The following is an 18,626-nucleotide window of genomic DNA, read 5'->3' as shown; positions in this document are numbered from 1 at the left end:
CCTACCCGGGTTATCCACATGCGCACGCGGGCCCGCCCTCCCGGTCACGTGACCATCGACGCGGCGCGTTCTCGCTACAGTTTTCCCACCGCCCGCTCTCGGAATTCGGCGTTATGGCTGCCTTGGTGTCTCGGGCTGCTTCTCTCTCCCCACTGCTTCCCCTTCTTCTGGGCCTGCTGCTCCTCTCCGCTCCGCACGGCGGCAGCGGCCTGCACACTAAGGGCGCCCTTCCCCTGGATACAATCACTTTCTACAAGGTAACGGGAGCGGGAGACATTACGCACAGGTGCAGCCAGGGCTCTGGTGGGATCGCGCCCCCGTCGGGGACGTTGGGCACCAAGGGCTAGCAGGTGGGTTTGTAGCAATCATCTCGGGCTTCCAGCCATCCTATAGGCCCAGTGGAGTCAGGGTTAGGGGGCGTACCATGACCATAGAGCATACACTCTCCACGGTCCTGGCACAGCCTTGCCTTTGCAGCGTTGGTTCTTGCTGCTGCTTAGGCAAAAAAGCTGCAAAGGTGCAGTTGGAGTGCCCCTTCCCGTTGTCTGTGGCGACTGAACAGTGCGTGGGCGAGATCCAATCCTCGAGTCCCAAGTGGATGACTGAAGGGCGGGGCGAGGTCGACGCTACTGGGGTGGGAGTGGCGAACTCCGCATGTTAGCATGCATTTCAGTGCCCCTCTTATCAGAGGATGGTTTGCAGCCTGCTTTGAAATATGCAAACCATGTTCACATAGCAACCAGTCCCTTGGAAAGTGCAATCGTTAAGAATAAGCTACAGTTGAGCCATCCTGTAAGGAACATCCTGGATCTGGGAATTAAATGAACAAAATCGGGTCAAGGAGTGGAAGAATTGCCCTTACGCCCTCCCATTCCCCTTTTACACAATTTAGGATCCTGGTCTGAGTAAACAGAGGGTGGAAATGTGAATGCTGAATGCACCCCGCTCCTCCCAACCCCTTGCTCTTGCACCTGTCTCCAGCCACTAACAGCTTTTAACTTCTAGATGGACAAGCTAAGTGTTGAAAGATAGTTTTTATTTTCTTATTTTGTACCCATTGTAGGGAAGTGAAACCAAGAAATGGAACTCCAAAGTGTCTTTCTCAAGTGGTTGAACTCTTCTGTTTCTGAAAGTGTTGCTTGGTGTGGTCTGGCCACTTGTAGCTCATTCAAGGCAAAGTTTCAGGAATTTACAGTGTAGGTATGGCTAGTTGGTTGTCAGGTGCACCCCACATCATGCTACGCTTTTGGTCCTTGGATGGCAAGTAACACCACTTTTCCTCCCCACTCCATTGAAATCTGGTAACATCACAACACAAATATGACACAAAGAGACATTCTGCACAAGATTAACAGTATTTCCTAATCGGTTCATGAGGGTCCATCATTACAGTCACCACCTCACTGTCCTCCCTGCTTCTACCTTGAGATTCCACACAGTAGCAAACCTTACATGATCAGCCCCTCTAATCTCCTAATTATTCTCCTGTTTGTCCCCTCTGCTCCAGCCTTAGAAGCCTTCCTTCTGTCCTTTGAATATTCCTTGCTCATTACTGCTGAAGTGCATTTGCACATCCTTGGTTTTCTACACCTCTAGGCTGAAGTTTGGTCGCATTACCCTGTTTTGTTTCTCTTCAGGGCACTCTTCACTGATTTTTTTTCCTTATCAGTTTTATTATCTATCTCTCACACTAGAATATTACATGCTTTGGTTCCTGATCATCTGCATGGTTACCTATCACGTAGAAGGTGCTCAATAAATAATTTGTGTGAATGAACAGGTGTTTTCTCCAGTCTTTTCCCACATCTCACTCTCTTCCATCACCATCAAACATAAGGGGAGTTTCCTGGTGTTTGAAGCAGCCTGTTCCATACTTTGCCTTTCAGGAATTTCCAGCATCTTTTTTTGCTTGTTTCTTGCCTTTTACCATAACTAGAATGTCAGTTCCATTAGATAGGAAACCTGTTCACTACTGTGTTCTTGTAGAATAGTGTCAGGTATATGTAACTTTTTATTCAATGAACAAAAAATTTCTTTTAACTGGGTGTGGTGATTCATACCTGTAATCCCAGCACTTAGAATGCTGAGGCTAGAGGATCTTGAGTTTAAGGCCATCCTGGGCTACGTAGCAAGTTCAAGACCAGCCCAACCTACAGAGCAAGACTCTGTCTCAATAAAAATAAAAAGATGCTGGGGCGTGGCTCAAGTGGTAGAGTGCCTGCCTAGCAAGTATGAGGCCTTGAGTTCAAATGCCAGTACGCAAAAAATAAAATTTCTTTGTACTTTGAAGAAGCAAGTTGCCTGATTATCAATAAGAATAGTACAGCAGATTTCTCAAGGATAGAGTAATTTGTCCTAAAGCAACTAAGTGATAGAACTGAGGGCGTGGCTCAAGTGGCAGAGTGCTCAAGCACAAGGATGAGTTCAAATGCAGTACTGCCAAACAAGAGAGGGGAGAGAGATACACAGACTGCATAAAATAACAGCAACAGAATCATTTATGCAGCTATTTGCCATTCAAACCACTCTGCCTTACCCTTTTAGCAAAAAAGGGTGCAAGTGAAAGACGGAGACTTCAATTCTGTTTCAGCGTTAGGCCACTGTATGTTATTAGTATTATTCTATAATGCAAGTGTAGCCTTCCCCCTCTTCTTTTGTGGTGCTGGGGATCCAACCCAGGGCCTTGAGCATGCTGGGCAACTACCACAGCACTGAGCTCTGTCCCATCCTACTGTAGGTCCCTTGGTAGGGATCCTGTGTTGTGCTTTTTTTAAGTCTTTCTTCCCTGGACATGTAGCTTCTGCCAGAGTTCTGTTCGTACATATAGTTTCAGAGCATCTGCCATACGCCAGACACTGGGGGACCCTAGGGTTACAGCCAAATACAGGTCATACACAGTCCATACTCCTGTGAGTGTACATTCTAGTGGAGAGGACAGAAAAAAACAAGATACAGATTTCAGACAGTGATGGATGTAGTGAAGAAAATTCATCACATGGGAGAGTATGAAGGGAATGAAGAAGCATCATCTCCATTAGAAGGGGACATTTGAACTGAGCCTTGAATGATAAAGAGAGGGCCATACAGAGAACTGAGAAGGCTTTCCAGCCAGCAGAGAGCAAATGAAAAAGCCCTGAGTGGGAAGACGTGTAATGTGTTGAACTGAAACAAGGCCAATTGGACCAGAGGGATGTATCTGATTTATATTTTAAGACTTCCCTGATTTTAGGTCCCCAAAAGCTCAGACTTTTTGGGCATCAGGGACCACTTAAAGATGACCTGTTCTGTTGGTGTCTTCTTCATATCCCTAGACAGTGTTAATAATTCTCAAAAACTGAAAGTCTGGCTGGCTGCCAGTGGCTTATGCCTATAATCCTAGCTACTTAAGAGGCAGAGATCAGAAGGCCTGAGTTCAAAGCCAGCCCTGGCAAATAGTCTGTAAACCCTATCTCGAAAAAACGCAATACAGAAAAGGACTAGTGGAGTGGCTCAAGTGGTAGAGGACCTCCCTAGCCAGCGTAAGGCCCTGAGTTCAAACCCCAGTACTGCCAAAAAATAAAAAAAAACAGCTAAACCCGGATAGACATCAGTACACAGTAAGGATCAACAAAGACATTAAGTTCTGTCACTTCAGCTAGACTAATTACATGTAGTGATTGCCTGTGATAGAAACCTGACAGCAGTGATCACTGAATTAGAGAAGCAAAATGTTGTGGGAAGAGGGGAAGGCAGCTTGTTAAATAAAATTTGTACACTGGGTGAAACCATCAAAAGGAAGCCCTTTGGTTCCTCAATAAGCTAAACGGAGACTTACATATCACCTCAAGTTCCATGCCTAGTATACACAAGAGAATTAAATTTGGGTATTCGAATAAAAACAGGTATCTGAGCATTTAGGGCAGTACTATCCATAATAGCCAAAATGTAGAAACAACCCAAATATCTATTAACTGATACATGGCTTATTTGGCTATAAAAAGGTATGAAGTTCTAAGCTGTGTGTGGTGTCACATACCTGTAATCCCAACTACTTGGGAAGAAGCAGCAGGAGGACTGAAAGTTCAGGGTTAGCCTTGCCTGGCAAAAAGGTATTAAGACCCTATCTCAAAAAACAATGCAAACAGCAGGAGGTTTGGCTCAAATGGTAGAACACTTGTTTAGCGCAAGGAAGTCCTGACTTCAGTCCCCACCACACACACCAGGCATGAAGTACTGATACATGGTAAACCTGAACAGATCTTAAATCTTAAAGCAAAGAAGTAAGACACAAAAGTCTACATGTTTTGTGATTCCATCGGAATAGGCAAATCCATAGACTGGCTGAGGCAGGGATAACTGAACTGCTTAATGGGCACAAGTCTTTCCAGGTGGTAAATTTTCTGGGACTAGATAGTAGTGATGGTAACATAACACTGTTAATACATTGAATCATATGCTCTGAAATGGTGGATTTTATGTTAGATAAATTTTACTTCAATTAAAACATTTTGTTGGCCTTGACAGCTTAAGACCTAGGTATCTAGCCAAAGGGAACTTCTTAATTCTGGTGTAGGGAGAAGACATTGACCCAAGCCTGGCCTCGCACCAACTTATCTGCCCTGCAGAATGACCTGGTTCAAATTCTGGCCTGTCTAGCCAGAGTCCTCAATGGTACCAACCCCTTTTTAGACTGTTTTTGTCAGATTTCTGGTTAAGTGTTTACTGAGAAAGACCTCCTGGGCTGACCGGCATGACAGAGGACTCTGGAGTGCATGCTAAGGTCCTCTTGGCTTTACTGAAAGGGACACTGGAGGGGAAGTCCTTAGCTTCATCTACAACATTGCTTACTCTAGAAGGGGTTGATTACTGTGCCCATGTACCTAATGGCCTGCCCGTAGCAGGCCCCCACTAAATTGTTAAATGATGCAGTGGGTGAATGGATGAATATTAGGTTATGAGAGCTTGTCTCCTTTGTAGGCTTGTTTTTACTCTCTTAAACAGGGGCCCCTTGGGAAAGGGAATCAGCCCCAAAAGTTCCTGGAACACCCCACTTCCTCAGCTCTATGCGCCCTCAGGTAATTCCCAAAAGCAAGTTCGTCTTGGTGAAGTTCGACACCCAGTACCCGTACGGTGAGAAGCAGGATGAGTTCAAACGTCTGGCTGAAAACTCGGCCTCCAGCGATGATCTCTTGGTGGCAGAGGTGGGGATCTCAGGTATGGACAAGTCCAAGGTGACTGGGGAGGGCAGAGAGGGAGGAAGCCAGGAATTGTTTCCCTACTTGGAGGGAAGAGTAGGAAAAGTGGGTACTCACAAGGGTAAGTGGGTTTATGGCCTCTCAAGGAATCTGGTGCCCATGGGAAGCTTAGCCTGAGCAGATTCTGAGCCCTTGGAACCTCAGCTCAGTCTTACAGTTGCCTGCTCTCTTCCTTCACCTCCACCTGGCTGACATTAAACTTACTGTGAGTTCCCATTGCAGGGGACGGGGCAGAGGAGATGGCAGTCAGTTCTCACTTCATTTCAGCTTTTCTACCAAAACTATTGGATTGTGGCTATAATTCAAAAAGCACTTGTACTACCACCAATCTAAGGGCAGCTCTGAACCACGATGCCAGCTTTAGTAATACTTATCACTAGCATTTAGTGGTTTACGGTCTCTATAAAGATCTGCACAGGCATTGAGTCTTTAACCTTCACTTGAACCCTGCTTGAGAGGCAAGATGTATTATCTCCATTTAATATTTGAAAAACTGATGTTCACGGAGCTTACATGACTTCTCAGGCCACAGGGTGGCCTCGTCCACAGCTCCATATATATGTTTATCCTGGGCACAGTAGCCTCTCGCTTGTCCCAGCTAAGACTCCTCTATTCCCTAGTGAGCTGGGACCTCACCGGGGTCTGGTCATGGTAGAGATGGCTGGTATACTTCTCCCAGGCAGTTGGTCAGCTGACTCACCTTCCATTCAGTTTCCTCGGGGCTTTTTGAATTATAGCAGTAATGATAGTTGTACTCCATGCTAGGCCATCTGTTCATCCTCGTGCCAACGATGAAGGAAGCACTGTGGTACTCTTCCCCTCGTTTTTCAAATCAAGAAACTGATGTGTACTAGTGTACTTCTGTAATCCCAGCTACTTGGGAGGATCATGAGTTCAAGGCCCACCTAGGCAACTCAGTGAGACACTGTCTCAAAATTATAAAAAGGGATAGAGCTATAGCTCAGTGGTAGAGATTTGGCAAGTGCGAGACCCTGGGTTCAAAGAGCTGTTACATGGCTGAACTAGGTTTTGAACCCCAGGTATCCAACACTATCACCCAATCATACTTGTCTTGGCAATTTCTTCTTGCTAAAGTGTAAGAAATCAGTTGTCACAGTATCAACCCTTGGGACTACTGCCCGTTGGGAAGAATGTCACAAGTACCAGCAGCAGCTGCTGCATACTAAGCATTTAATTAGCAGGTCTCATTCTCATGGATTCTCCCAACAGCCCTCGTTCGGCAGACTGCATTCATTGCCCAGGACCTGTGGCCCTTCTTCCTACATGCCACAGGACTGGCCTTGGTAATCCTTACATCCTGACCTCCAAGCTCAGTCTTAGCACACACTGTTGACCCTTCAGTCCTTTCTCCCTGAGACACTCTTCCCAGGGTGTCATGTGGCTGAATCCTTAACATTAAGGTCCCTTAGCTGCTGTCACTTCCACAGGGAGGCCTTGCATGACTGCCTGTAGTAGGCTTTTCTACCTAGACACTCTATCACATCACCCTGTTTTATTTTCATCCTGGCACTAATTGCTTACAGGTCACCTGTTTACTACCTCTCTTCTCACCATTAGAATGTGAGCTCCTTGAGGTCAGAGAGCTTGATAGTCAGTTTAAGTCAAAACTAGGTCCTCATACCCACAGCAGTTTCTGGCACAGAGTGGACATATAATAAATGTTCAGAAGAGCCCATTTTCCTGATGAAGGAAATTCAGAGAGAGAAAATGACTAATGCCACATAACCAGGTCATGCCAGGTTAGAAATTCACACCAGCGTCTCTATGGTGAGACCTCACTTTGAACTGTTTTACAGCCAAGAAGATTCTTTCCCTCCACTCAGGTCCCAGAGCAATGTTCTGCCCCAAGTTCCTCATGGTCTCACACCTCATCTTTGGTTTCTGTTCACAGATTATGGTGACAAGCTGAACATAGAGCTGAGTGAGAAATACAAGCTGGACAAAGAGAAGTACCCAGTCTTCTACCTCTTCCGGGATGGGGACTTTGAAAACCCAGTGCCATACAGTGGAGCAGTTAAAGTTGGAGCCATCCAGCGCTGGCTGAAGAAGCAAGGGGTATACCTGGGTATGCCTGGCTGCCTGCCTGTGTATGATGCCCTGGCAGGAGAGTTCATCAAAGCCTCCAGCATGGAGGCCCGTCAGGCCCTCTTCAAACAGGGGCAGGACAACCTTGCCAGTGTGAAGGAGACTGAGAAGAAGTGGGCTGAGCAGTACCTGAAGATCATGGGGAAGGTCTTAGACCAAGGTGAGGACTTCCCGGCATTAGAGATGACCCGGATCACCAAGTTGATTGAGAAGAACAAGATGAGTGATGGGAAGAAGGAAGAGCTCCAAAAGAGCTTGAACATCCTGACTGCCTTCCAGAAGAAGGGGGCTGAGAAAGAGGAGTTGTGAAAGGCACTCAGGTTTTCAAGGTTTGCCGGGAGTGGGGAGGGGAGAGGTACCTGCTGGGTGAGACCTTGGTGTCATAGAAGGGGGTAGTGGGAAAAGAGGTACTAAACCAGAAATTTGAGCCCTGAGTACACCTGGACATTCTTGCTGATGTGACTGTACTTGGGATGTGTCTAGAGCTCATCTGGGGACAGCTAGTGAAATGCCCCCTGGGAAGGAATGGTGCTATAAAGAGGAGGGTACCGCCCAGGTCCTTGACAAGTGTAATTCTGATCAATAAAAGCTTCAGTGTTTTGGTTAAGTGGACCTGAGCCATTCGGTTTTCTTCAGATTATACTTTGACCCATGACCTGTTTTCTTCGAATTTATTTTTGAATTTAAGCTTGCATAGACTCCATTCTACAGGGAAACACACTATCCTGATAACACTGGAAATTGGCCCCAACATAAGGCACAACCTTTGCTATGTTCAGGCTCTTCTGGGTTGTGTTAAAATGTGTTGCTTACCTTCTGGTCCTTAAAACTCAACAGCACCAGGTGCCAGAGGCTCAGGTCTATAATCCTAGCTGCTCAGGAGGCACGGATCAGGAGAATTTCAGTTGAGGCCAGCCCAAGCAACAAAAGCAAGACCCTATCTCAAAAATACCCAACACAAAAAAGGGCTGGCAGAGTGGCTCAAGTGGTAAGCAAGCATTAGGCCCTGAGTTCAAATCCTAGTACCACAAGGAAAAAAAAAAAAAAAGCCTCCAATAGCAACACTGATGAACCAACACTGGTGAACAAGGCAGTTTTTCATGCTCTCAGATAGGCATGGCAGTTTCTCAGTTTTATGGATACAATGTGTTTTTAGACTTTAGACAACTAGATGACATAATTCAGTCCACTTGAAAGTTACTTTGCCACTGTCATTCAGTAAACAAACACCAACTTTTAATAAGCAGAGTAGAAAGCAGTGACTTAACTCTCAGATCTTCTCTCTGGAGTCATAACAAGCTTCAAAGCTGCTCCACTTTCACACTGAGCTATTAGAAAGAATGTAATTTTTATATAGTCTAGTATTTTCAATACTTCTTTTTCTCATTATTTCAATTCTATTTGAAATAATCTCTGGATGCTTGCAAACTTGCTTGGCTATTCCAGGGTTTTTTTTTTTTATTGTTTTATTATTCATATGTGCATACAAGGCTTGAGTCATTTCTACCCCCTGCCCCCACCCCCTCCCTTACCACCCACTCCGCCCCCTCCCTCTCCCCGTCATCCCCTCAATACCCGGCAGTATTCCAGTTTTTCCTTTCTAAACCGGGTTGCTTCTGAATAAGTGTTCACTGTTTTATGGAAATTAAAGACAAAGGACAGAACTCAAAACCAAAAGCACGCAGTCCCTGATGGTCTAACCAGTCTTCTATCGAGAGAGAAACAGAAAGGACAGTGGCCATCTACCCATGGGTACATTGGATGGGTCTGACTGGTTATTTGTAACACCAATAACGAGTTATTGGATGGGGACTAGATTACTAGATTACTAATCTAGATTACTAGAGCTGGGCACCAGTGGCTCACACCTATAAAACTAGTTACTTGGGAGGCTGAGATTGGGAAGATCTTCAAGGCCAGCCTGGGAAAATATTTCATTAGACCCTATCTCCAAAATAACCACAACAAAATGGACAGGAGGTGTGGCTCAAGCGGTAGTAGAGTGCCTGCTTTGTAAGCACAAAGCACTGAGTTCAAATCCTGGTCCCACATAAAAAAGCCTCTAATTTACACACTGAATTGATTTGTACGTGCCACATAAAATTTTAGTCTTCCCTGACACTTAAGATAAATGGATTCCTTTCCTCTACTTAGCATCTAACAAATCAATATTGTGATTCAAAGCGTCTACGGATTCAAAATACTATATAATAATTTTAAGGAAATTTCCTGAAGGCCAAAAGCAGGACACTGAAATTTTGTTCTAAGGAACTTGCACATTTTCTCAAATGGTGCCAAGAGTAATTTTAATTACAAGTAGTTCTTGGTGACTGATGCCCTGAAAGAAAAATAGAGTTAAAAGTCACAGGAGGAGAGATGACTGACAGAGAACTAACCACCTCGGGCTCTGAATGTGACCATCAAGGGTTAAGAATATGGGACTGGAAGAGTGGCTCAAGGGTTAGAGCGCTTACCTCGGAAGCACAAGGTCCCGAGTTCAATGCCCAGTAAACAGTTCACGAGACCTGAACTCCAAAATAACCTGAGCAAAATGTACAGGAGGAGGTGAGGCTCCAGCAGTAGAGTGCCTCCTTTGCAAGCAAAAAACCCCAGTCCCACCAAAAAAAAAACAGGCCAGGTATGATGGTGCGTGCTTGTAATTCCAATACTAGGGAGCTCAGCAGGCAGGAAGAGGGTGAGTTTGAGGCCAGCTGAGGATCTATAAGGAGACCATGGCTCAAATAGGAAAAAAAAAAAGAACATGAGATGGTTTGGGGGAATGTAGATTTTAGCTCATTTATCTGGGACCCACATTTCCTGAGTCGTATGGAGCTGAAAGTTGTAGAAAAGCTCTTCGCTTCAAGCATAAACTGCAGTAGGAAACCTTACAATTTGTATAAGCATCTGAGTCATGTAATTGATCCTGCACAAATTACTATGAAATTCACACTGTATCAAGACAATAACAGCTTCTAAAAATACAGGAAACGTTACGAAGAATACACTGAGCTCACCTTTTAGGGAAAGTTAAGGATAGCAGTGAGGTATAGGCAAGCACCTGCCTTGTATTTAAGGAAAAGAACTTTAGGATGGACATAATCCATAAATGAAAAGACAGAGGCGAGAAAGGAAATGGAAAACCAGCTCCTATTTCCACTGTGTCATCCACATGCCCAAGTAAAGTTTGAATCTCAATTTTTAAGTTCAAGGATCCTTGAGTGAATCATGTCAGCATCAGCAGCCTGCCTGAAACCTCCAGTATCTTCCCAGTGCATTTAGGATCCAATCCCAGCCATTCCCTGGCTACAGCTGACCCTTCTTGTCTGCTTTCTACCTCAACCCCTACTTCTTTCCACTCCTTTCACTCAGGTCTGGGAGCATGCCCAGCAGTTTCCCACTTAGGACTTTGCACTTTTTCCTAGCTGACTCTTCATCATGCAGGTCCAGTGTTGCCACCTAAGAGGTCCTGACCCAGTCTGAAGTGACCCTCTAGACACACTCATGTACCCTGATTTACTTCATTAAAGGACTTAAGTCACAAAGTACTGACACTTACTTTTATAACCTCTTCCCCACCAATCGCCTCAAACCAAGATATTAGCCAAACCTAAAATTTAGGAATCTGGAACATACATGTTAATAAATGTGAACATGAAAGGAGGTACTTCTTTTAAGCCAAAAAGACAAGTGTCCTTGGAATCAAATATTCTAAGATAATAACATTTTGTTGGGGATAATAGTACTCAACACAAAATTGAGATGAGTTACACCATTTAGAAGGTTGTAGCTTCTAAGACTGAACAAAATGAACCAGGAAGAAATGCCAACTTCAAATGAAAATGTTTATATAAATTAACCCATCCAGTTTAAAGTAGATTTGCTATGATTCACTTAATTCTAAAGGAAGAATACAGACTTCCCATATTAATAAATCACATCAAATGAGTAGGAAGAGTTTCACTTACAAGCCTGTAGGTATGTTGAAACCCTCTTTTTATATTAAAAGTTAAAATGAAAGACAAATTCAGATTGAACATAGTGACTGCAAAATATAATGCAATTTTGAACAATTAAAATTATGAAAATATACAAAATTGATGGGCAACACAACTAGGCATTTGTACATTTTCCATTATGTGGAGAACACTAAAAATTTCTCTGCCTTTTATCTGCATCAGATAAATGATTTAAACCAAATGCTTGCTTTGGAGTCTTAACTTAGGTTCTCAGTAGTATAAAAAGCAATAATTTTTCAGTCTGTAAACAGTAGTCGTGTTTTTTCTTCTTTTTTCTTTTTTAAATATCAATTTACCACACGAAAACAGAACAAAACAAAAAACCCATACAAACCAAAAACAGCAGCAGCAGCAACAGGTTATTTGGGAATTCTCTTCAAATTCCAATGACATACGATTGCTGGGAGAGGGTGCTTTTTACTCATGTAAGAATATATATATATATATATATATATTTTAACTGTACACAATTTATAGTGCATGACAGTTTCCAAAAGAACAGATTAATAAAAGATATTGGCCATTTCTGCATAATTTCATTTTTACAATTATCTCAAACTTTGAGAACTGGATCTGAGAGGCTACATTTAGTAGGAAAATTAGCAAGTAACAAAGGAAGCATAACTCCACTGTAACCTGTGTCAGTAAAACCAGCAGAGGTCCCAGAGACCTCTGGGCAGAAGACTGGTAGAGTAGACCACGTGTCACGCACTGTCCCTGAGGACCAAGGCCAGCCCACTGATCATATGCTAGATTGATCATGGTCAGCTGACAGACTTGTTTCAAAGAGCATTTCGATTTCTATGTACAGTACTTTTCTGGATATTCATAGAAGCATTCCAGGAACACATGCCAAATACACAACCCCCACCCCTGCATACACAGGCCAGTTTTATGAACTAACTGGATGTTGTTAAAGGAAATTCAGAATTTACAGTTCATCTTGTTCAAGACAGTTCTTCCTTTTGGGATGGTGTATGTAACACTATGGCTACTAATTTATATCAAAAATAATATTTTAAAATTATTTGATGGTCTAGGCTTTCCAAGAAGTCTTATTTAACAGGCAGTATAGTAACTTCTAAAAATATACGTAGATGTTTAAACAGTTATTAATTACCATATCAAACTGTTAATCTAAGAAAGTCAAGATGAGGGACAAAATGCAAATTCTTTACGTAGAGATTTTCCCAGCTGTCTTTTGTTTGCTCTTAAAGTATCACATCTCACTGGAGTAGTGCATAGGTAAGGACCTTTGACATCTTTTAAGACCAATCATCCATCAGATGCTTGAATTTCATCAAATTCATTTCTTTGCTCTTATAGAATTACCAACTCTTAACTATATTTAGGTTAACAAAGATCAAAAACAGAAGCAGGGATTCAAACACCAAAAAAGGTTATCAAAGAAACTGAAAATTGTGTCATGTTGTCAAGGGCAATTTTTATGTTTTCTATCAGACCAACTTCTGAAAGCTACAATCTTGGGAACTGGACCTCTGAATGAAAAAAGCAAATACCATCCTGGTGTAATTCTCAAGTTTAAAGAAAGTACACTAAACATCAAATCCATTGGATAACATTGGGTTTGCCAGCCTAAAGCTTAAAACCCAAGTGAAATCTGTAATATACAGTTCCTTCCTTTCTGAATCCCCCATTTAAAAGCACTAAAATAGTAAATCTTAATTCCCAAGCATATATATATATATATGACTTCTAATCAACTGCAGTATATGACTCACAACCAATGGAACACCATCAGACTTGCCAGCATCAATTACGTGCACCTGTCTTTACAGGAGACTCCCGTCTTTCCTAAGATGGCCTCAGTAGCCTTACTAAATGGTCTGCACCGCTCTCCCCTGGAAACAGCTGTAAATTATTGGAGCCTTGCTTGCCTCCCTGAAACTTAGTTCTCACAAGAGATACAGTGGGGATTCTTGGCTAACTATTAAGCCAAAAACTTTGGAGCACCTGTGGTCTTCTTGCGTGCTGCCTTTCAGTGGCAAGTGCTTATTCCAAATCTCATTCGAGGCCCTCTGTGGACCTGCCTTGGTTCTGTGGGAGCCACACAGCTGTAAAAGGGCTCCGTTCCCAGTCACGTCCTCCACTTCTGCTTTCTGCCTCCTTTGGCTCATGGAACAGACCGCAACTTCTGCTACTGGGAAGAGAGGGCAATTCGGCTGCTCCAAGGTCCACGCTTCTTTATGTTTAATATCTACTGCTGCTTTTATAGAACCCTCCCACCCCCTGACGTTTCTGGTGACAGCGGAAAGACGAGTGGGGCTCTTGTGTTGCTGCCGTATGCATAGGAACATGCATAAAACGTGGTCAAACCCAGTGAGGGTCCTGCTTCTGCTTCATGTACAATAATTTAATCAGCTGTATATATTTAATACCTCAAAAATTAATTCACAATCAAAGTCCTTCATGCATTTTATGAGGAAGTTCTGGAATAAAATGATGGTCACCAGATGTTGCTTTTGCCTGGGAAGATGGTGTCGTCACTTTCTGCTGGAGAGTCATCAGTGCCTGTGAGTCACACTTCCTTAAATTTTTAGTTTCTTTGTGGTCTCGAGTCTTTTCTTCAGAAGCTCCCCCATTTCCAGAAGTGAGTGCAGGTAACTGCTCTGCACCTTCCCTTGCACAGTCTTTGAAAATTTTCTCTCTTCCTACAAAGGAGGAGGAAAAAAAAAAAAAAATCAGTGGTCTGGCCAAATCTCATTCTCCCAAATTATAGTTCCACAGATAAAAGTTAAAACTACCATCATTCATTACAAGTGCTACCCAAGTGGGTCATTTTCAATTTCAGAGACAGCAAGAAGGCCTCACAGGTACAATGTATTTCCACATGATTTTCACTGAGACCCTGTTGCTTCAACATCATTATTCTATTAAGTATCCTTTATTAAAAGATATATAAAGTAGAGAAACAGATTTCTGACTGCTACCATTTTTTGGTTGGGACTGGGGTTGGAATTCAGGGCTCTGAACTTGCAAAGCAGGCACTCTACTGCTTGAGTCATGCTTCCAGTCCCTTTTGCTGTACTTATTTTGGACATGGGGTCTTGTGAACTATTTGCCTCAAACTGTGATCCTCCTGATCTCAGCCTCCCGAGTAGTGAGGATTACAGGCATGAGCAACAAGCACCCAGTGATATCATACTTTTTGGCAGTACTGGGTAGAACTCAGGTACTACCACTTGACCTTTTTTTATTTTGGAGACAGAGTCTTGCTATGTGGCCCAGTCTGGCCTTCCAACTGCTTCAGTAATGTAAGTGCTGGGATTATAGGTGTGCACCACCACATCCACCTGACCGCTTTTTTTCTTGTAGTACTGGGGTTTGAACTCAGGGCCTACACCTTGAGCCACTGCACCAGCCCTTTTGTTGTGATGCACTTTTTCAATATAGGGTCTCATGAACTATTTGCCTTGACTGGCTTCGAACTGCAATCCTCCTGATCTCTGCCTCCTGAATAGCTAGGATTATAAGCGTGAGCCCCCACACCCAGCTAACTGCTAGCTTTATTTATTTATTTATTTATTTATACATACTGCTAGCTTTTAACCAAGAAAAAAAAAAAGTACAAAATTTAGTAGCTTGGACATAAAACCCTCTCTATTTTCTTTTCAGCCAGATAAAGTATAAAATGAGATTTCTGATTGTTTTCATCAGAAAGGTAAGGTAGAAATTTATTAATAATTTGAACATCACTGCAGCCATTTTTAAAGGCACAACTGTACCAGTCCCATCTTTTCCAGTTACAATATTAACAAATCTCCCTCCAAATAGTGAATTCCATAGGTTTAAGAGACAAAATAATAAAAAGACTTAAAGAGTTTTTTTTAAACCTTCTCATATGGATGAGTTAAATATTTGCTGCCACATATTTGCTGGGTAGAGCCCACAAAAAATAAAGGTGATGAAATGTTCAAACCTAAAAAGGAAGATGGCTGAGGATTGACTGAGTTAACATAAAGTTGGCAATGCTGGAAAACCAAGATCAGGCAATACTCTTTGTGACCCAACAACGCTATTTCACAATTAATCTACCTTAGAAATCTAAGTGTGTCTAGGAATGTCGGTAAAAAACGCATTTCCTTCAGGGCTATATATAAAGCATATACAGCTGCCACTTCACCACAGGTTCTGCATCCTCAGATTAAACAGACTGTAGATCAGAGTTTTTCAGGGAAAACAAATTGAGTCTGTGCCAAACATGTTAAGGCTTTTTTATTGTCCTTAAAATCAAAACAGTTTAACAACTATTTACACAGCATTTGCATTATCAGTATCAGGTAACTTAAGTAACCTTCAGAAGACTTCAAGTGTAAGGAAGGATCGGGAAGGTTACATGCAATGCTATGCCATTTTATGAGGGACCTGAGCCTGCATGGATTTGGTTATCTACAGTGTGTGTGTGTGTGTGTGTGTGTGTACACTGGATCCAATCCCACAATGACCTAAAAGGACTGAAGAGGAAGCTCAGTGGTTGAGTGTGACCTAGCATGTGCAGGATCCTTGGATTGATCCCAACACCACCAAAACAACAGTCCCTCACACACACCTGAAATGTGCACTGACTATCGTGCATGCACGTTTTGGATACTGTACAGCTATTTAATGAACAAGACTGATGCATGTGGACTAGCATGTGAAGATAAATGCTCTTGAATATAGGCTGAAAGTAAAAGAAAGCCAAGCTGGAGAATGGTGTAATATTTATTTTTCAAAAGTCCAAAATAACACAATAATAAAATATATTTTCTTCATGAGTACAAATACACACAAAAAAAGTCTTAACATATTAGTTTTGGGTGGATGCCCCATGGAAAGAGGAAAGGGGACCAGGAATAGAGGCTACAGTACAGAGGTCTGATTCAAGGGTTTCAAGTTTAGAAAGGAAGGAAAAAAATGAAAAAAAAAAAAAAAAAAAAAAGAAAGGAAGGAAAAGAAACAGAAAAGAGACAAACCCAAAGGGAACTGAATTGAAAGATTTTTTTTTTTTTAAACACAAAAGGTTTGTTATCAAAGCAATATGGTGGTACTAGTCTATAATCCCAGCATTCAAGAGGCTGAGGCAGGCTGGTAGAGTGGCTCAAATGGTACAGGGCCTGCCTAGTAAGCATGAAACCCTGAGTTCAAACCCTATGTACAGCCAAAAAAACAGTAAGAAATAAAACATTAAGAGGCTGAGGCAGGACATAGCAATTTCAAGGCCAGCAGGGACTACAAAGTGAAACTCTGTCTAAAAAAATTAAACATAACCAAGTGAAGGAATTGAATTTAATTCCCAATTCTGCCAAAAAGACAAGACAAAACACATCTCATACTAAGCAGAAAGTGTCTGGTGGCTGCTACTGCTCCGTGTACTACACGTATCATGACTTTAACAAAAGCAAACAACATATACCAATTATCACTTTGCCTAATCCTTACTATAATTCTATAAAATAGGCATTATTATCATTTACATCTACAGATAAATTAAAGCCCAGAAGAGCAAAAAACTTTCCCAAGCTCAAAAGATGAAGACAGGGTAGGTACAGTGGCTCATGCTTATACTTCTAGTGACTTAGAAGGTAGAAATTGGGAAGTTTGAGATTTCAGAGCAGCCTGGACAAACAGAGAGAACCCATTTCAACCAATAAAAGGCGAGGCATGGTGGGCTGCGCCTGTCATCCCAGTTATGCAGAATCGTGGTCCAGGCCAGCCTGGGAATAAAAATGAGGCCCTATTTGAAAAATGACTCTAGCAAAAAGGACGAGCAGTAGAATGGCTCAAACAGTACAGCATCTCCAAATATGTATTGCAGGGGAGGGTGTTGAAGAGGAAGAAAAAACCCACCACCACCTACTACCCACCCCCCCAAAACTATTGCTTTTTGTTGTTTTTCTTTGGTATATATAAAATATATATATATATAAAAGATTTATTAAAGAGAAAGGAAAGGCTTCAGCTAGAGAAGGGCAGTAGAGCCCAGAAGCCAGCAGCTCCAAGTCACAAGTCTTATAAGGATAACATAAAACAATGTAAGGATAAGGATAGCATTTGACTATACGCAACAAAAACATTGCTGATTGCCTATAATCTCTTACCAGAGAAAAAGAAGTGTCTTCTAAAATTAGTTCTTCAAGTTTAAGTGCAATTAGATGTGCTTCGAGCCCTTTAATGTGATCTACAACATTGGAAATTAAAGTCTGAAGTCCAGTAACATAGTCTTGGAAGCTGGTGAAGACAGGCGGCTAGGGTTAAAAAGATTAAAAATGAGTTGAAAGATTACCCAATATTCCCTGTGCTTACATCACATAAACTATACTGATTCCATGCCACACCATTACTTAATGCTATTCCCAAAAGACATGGCTACAGTTTCAGATATGAAGGCAGTCTCAATCAGGCGCCATGGTGCATGCCTTCAATCACAGAATTTGGAATGTGGTAGGATTACAAATTCAAGGCCATGGGCTGGCAGAGTGGCTCAAGTGGCAGAGTGCCTGCCTAGCAAGCATGAGGACCTCAGTTCAGCCTCAGTACCACCACAAAAAAAACCAAGTTCACAGGCAGCCTGGTCTATATTATGAGACCCAGTCTCTAAATAAATAAAGAAAGAATGAATAAATTAATTCTCAAATGACAAAATACCTTTAACAGTGTTTAAGTGGATGGATAGTACTGGGATAACTAGCTAACTACTGGGAAATAAAAAAACTAAATCACAGTATGTAAGTATTAAAATAAATTTTGAATAGATTAAATACTAGAAAATTTAGGTGATAGTTTCTGGTGTTTTTTTTTTTTTTTTTTTTTTTTGTCATACTGGGACTTGAAATCAGAGCCTCACGCTAGGCAGGCACTCTGCCACTTAAGCTACTCCACCAACCCACCAACCCAATTTCTGTAATCATGAGCTGAACGGCCTTTCTAGACATGTTTTTGTAGGAGACAGGCCTTGTTCTGATGTGCTGTCACAATTTTGTACTGTTTTTTCAAATGGTTCAACAAACAAAACAGATACATAACAATTGTGGCAAAGTGTAGGCAAGTCTAACCCAGGTGTGGATCTTTATGGATACCTTTACTATAGTGGAAAACTAAACAAACACAAACACTGAAGAGGCTAAGGCAAGAAAAATGAAAGCTTGAGACAAGTTTGACTACTTAGACCTTGTCTAAAAAAAAAGTAAAGATAAGAACATGAAAAATATGCAAGGCCTGGTGGCACAACCTTGTAGGCCCAGCTACTCAGAAGTTTAAGACTTACATG

General features: G+C 42.2%; 2 protein-coding genes across 4 annotated transcripts in view; one reads left to right on the top strand and one right to left on the bottom strand.

Moving 5' to 3' along the window:
- The first annotated feature begins 36 nt into the window (after window positions 1–36).
- On the top strand, window positions 37–7,947 carry Erp29 (endoplasmic reticulum protein 29). Its single transcript, XM_020185906.2, has 3 exons — window positions 37–257; window positions 5,055–5,193; window positions 7,147–7,947. The coding sequence occupies exons 1-3, from the start codon at window positions 114–116 to the stop codon at window positions 7,647–7,649; spliced, it is 786 nt and encodes a 261-aa protein (XP_020041495.1). The 5' UTR covers window positions 37–113; the 3' UTR covers window positions 7,650–7,947.
- Window positions 7,948–11,164: 3,217 nt separating this feature from the next.
- The window catches only part of Naa25 (N-alpha-acetyltransferase 25, NatB auxiliary subunit), a 59,607-nt gene continuing 52,145 nt past the window's right edge, over window positions 11,165–18,626 (bottom strand). For all 3 annotated transcript variants that reach the window (XM_074061027.1, XM_074061028.1, XM_020161118.2), the window contains 2 exons: window positions 17,458–17,604; window positions 11,165–14,028 (listed from right to left, as the gene is read on the bottom strand). In XM_074061027.1, the coding sequence (XP_073917128.1) occupies window positions 13,906–14,028; window positions 17,458–17,604 (270 nt within the window). In that variant the 3' untranslated portion in view covers window positions 11,165–13,905. The remainder of the gene's footprint in view (window positions 14,029–17,457; window positions 17,605–18,626) is intronic.

Source organism: Castor canadensis, chromosome 18, assembly GCF_047511655.1.
Source record: "Castor canadensis chromosome 18, mCasCan1.hap1v2, whole genome shotgun sequence".
Taxonomy (NCBI): Eukaryota; Metazoa; Chordata; class Mammalia; order Rodentia; family Castoridae; genus Castor; species Castor canadensis.
Note: the sequence above shows the minus strand (reverse complement) of the source record. Positions and strands in the feature narration are given on the sequence as shown.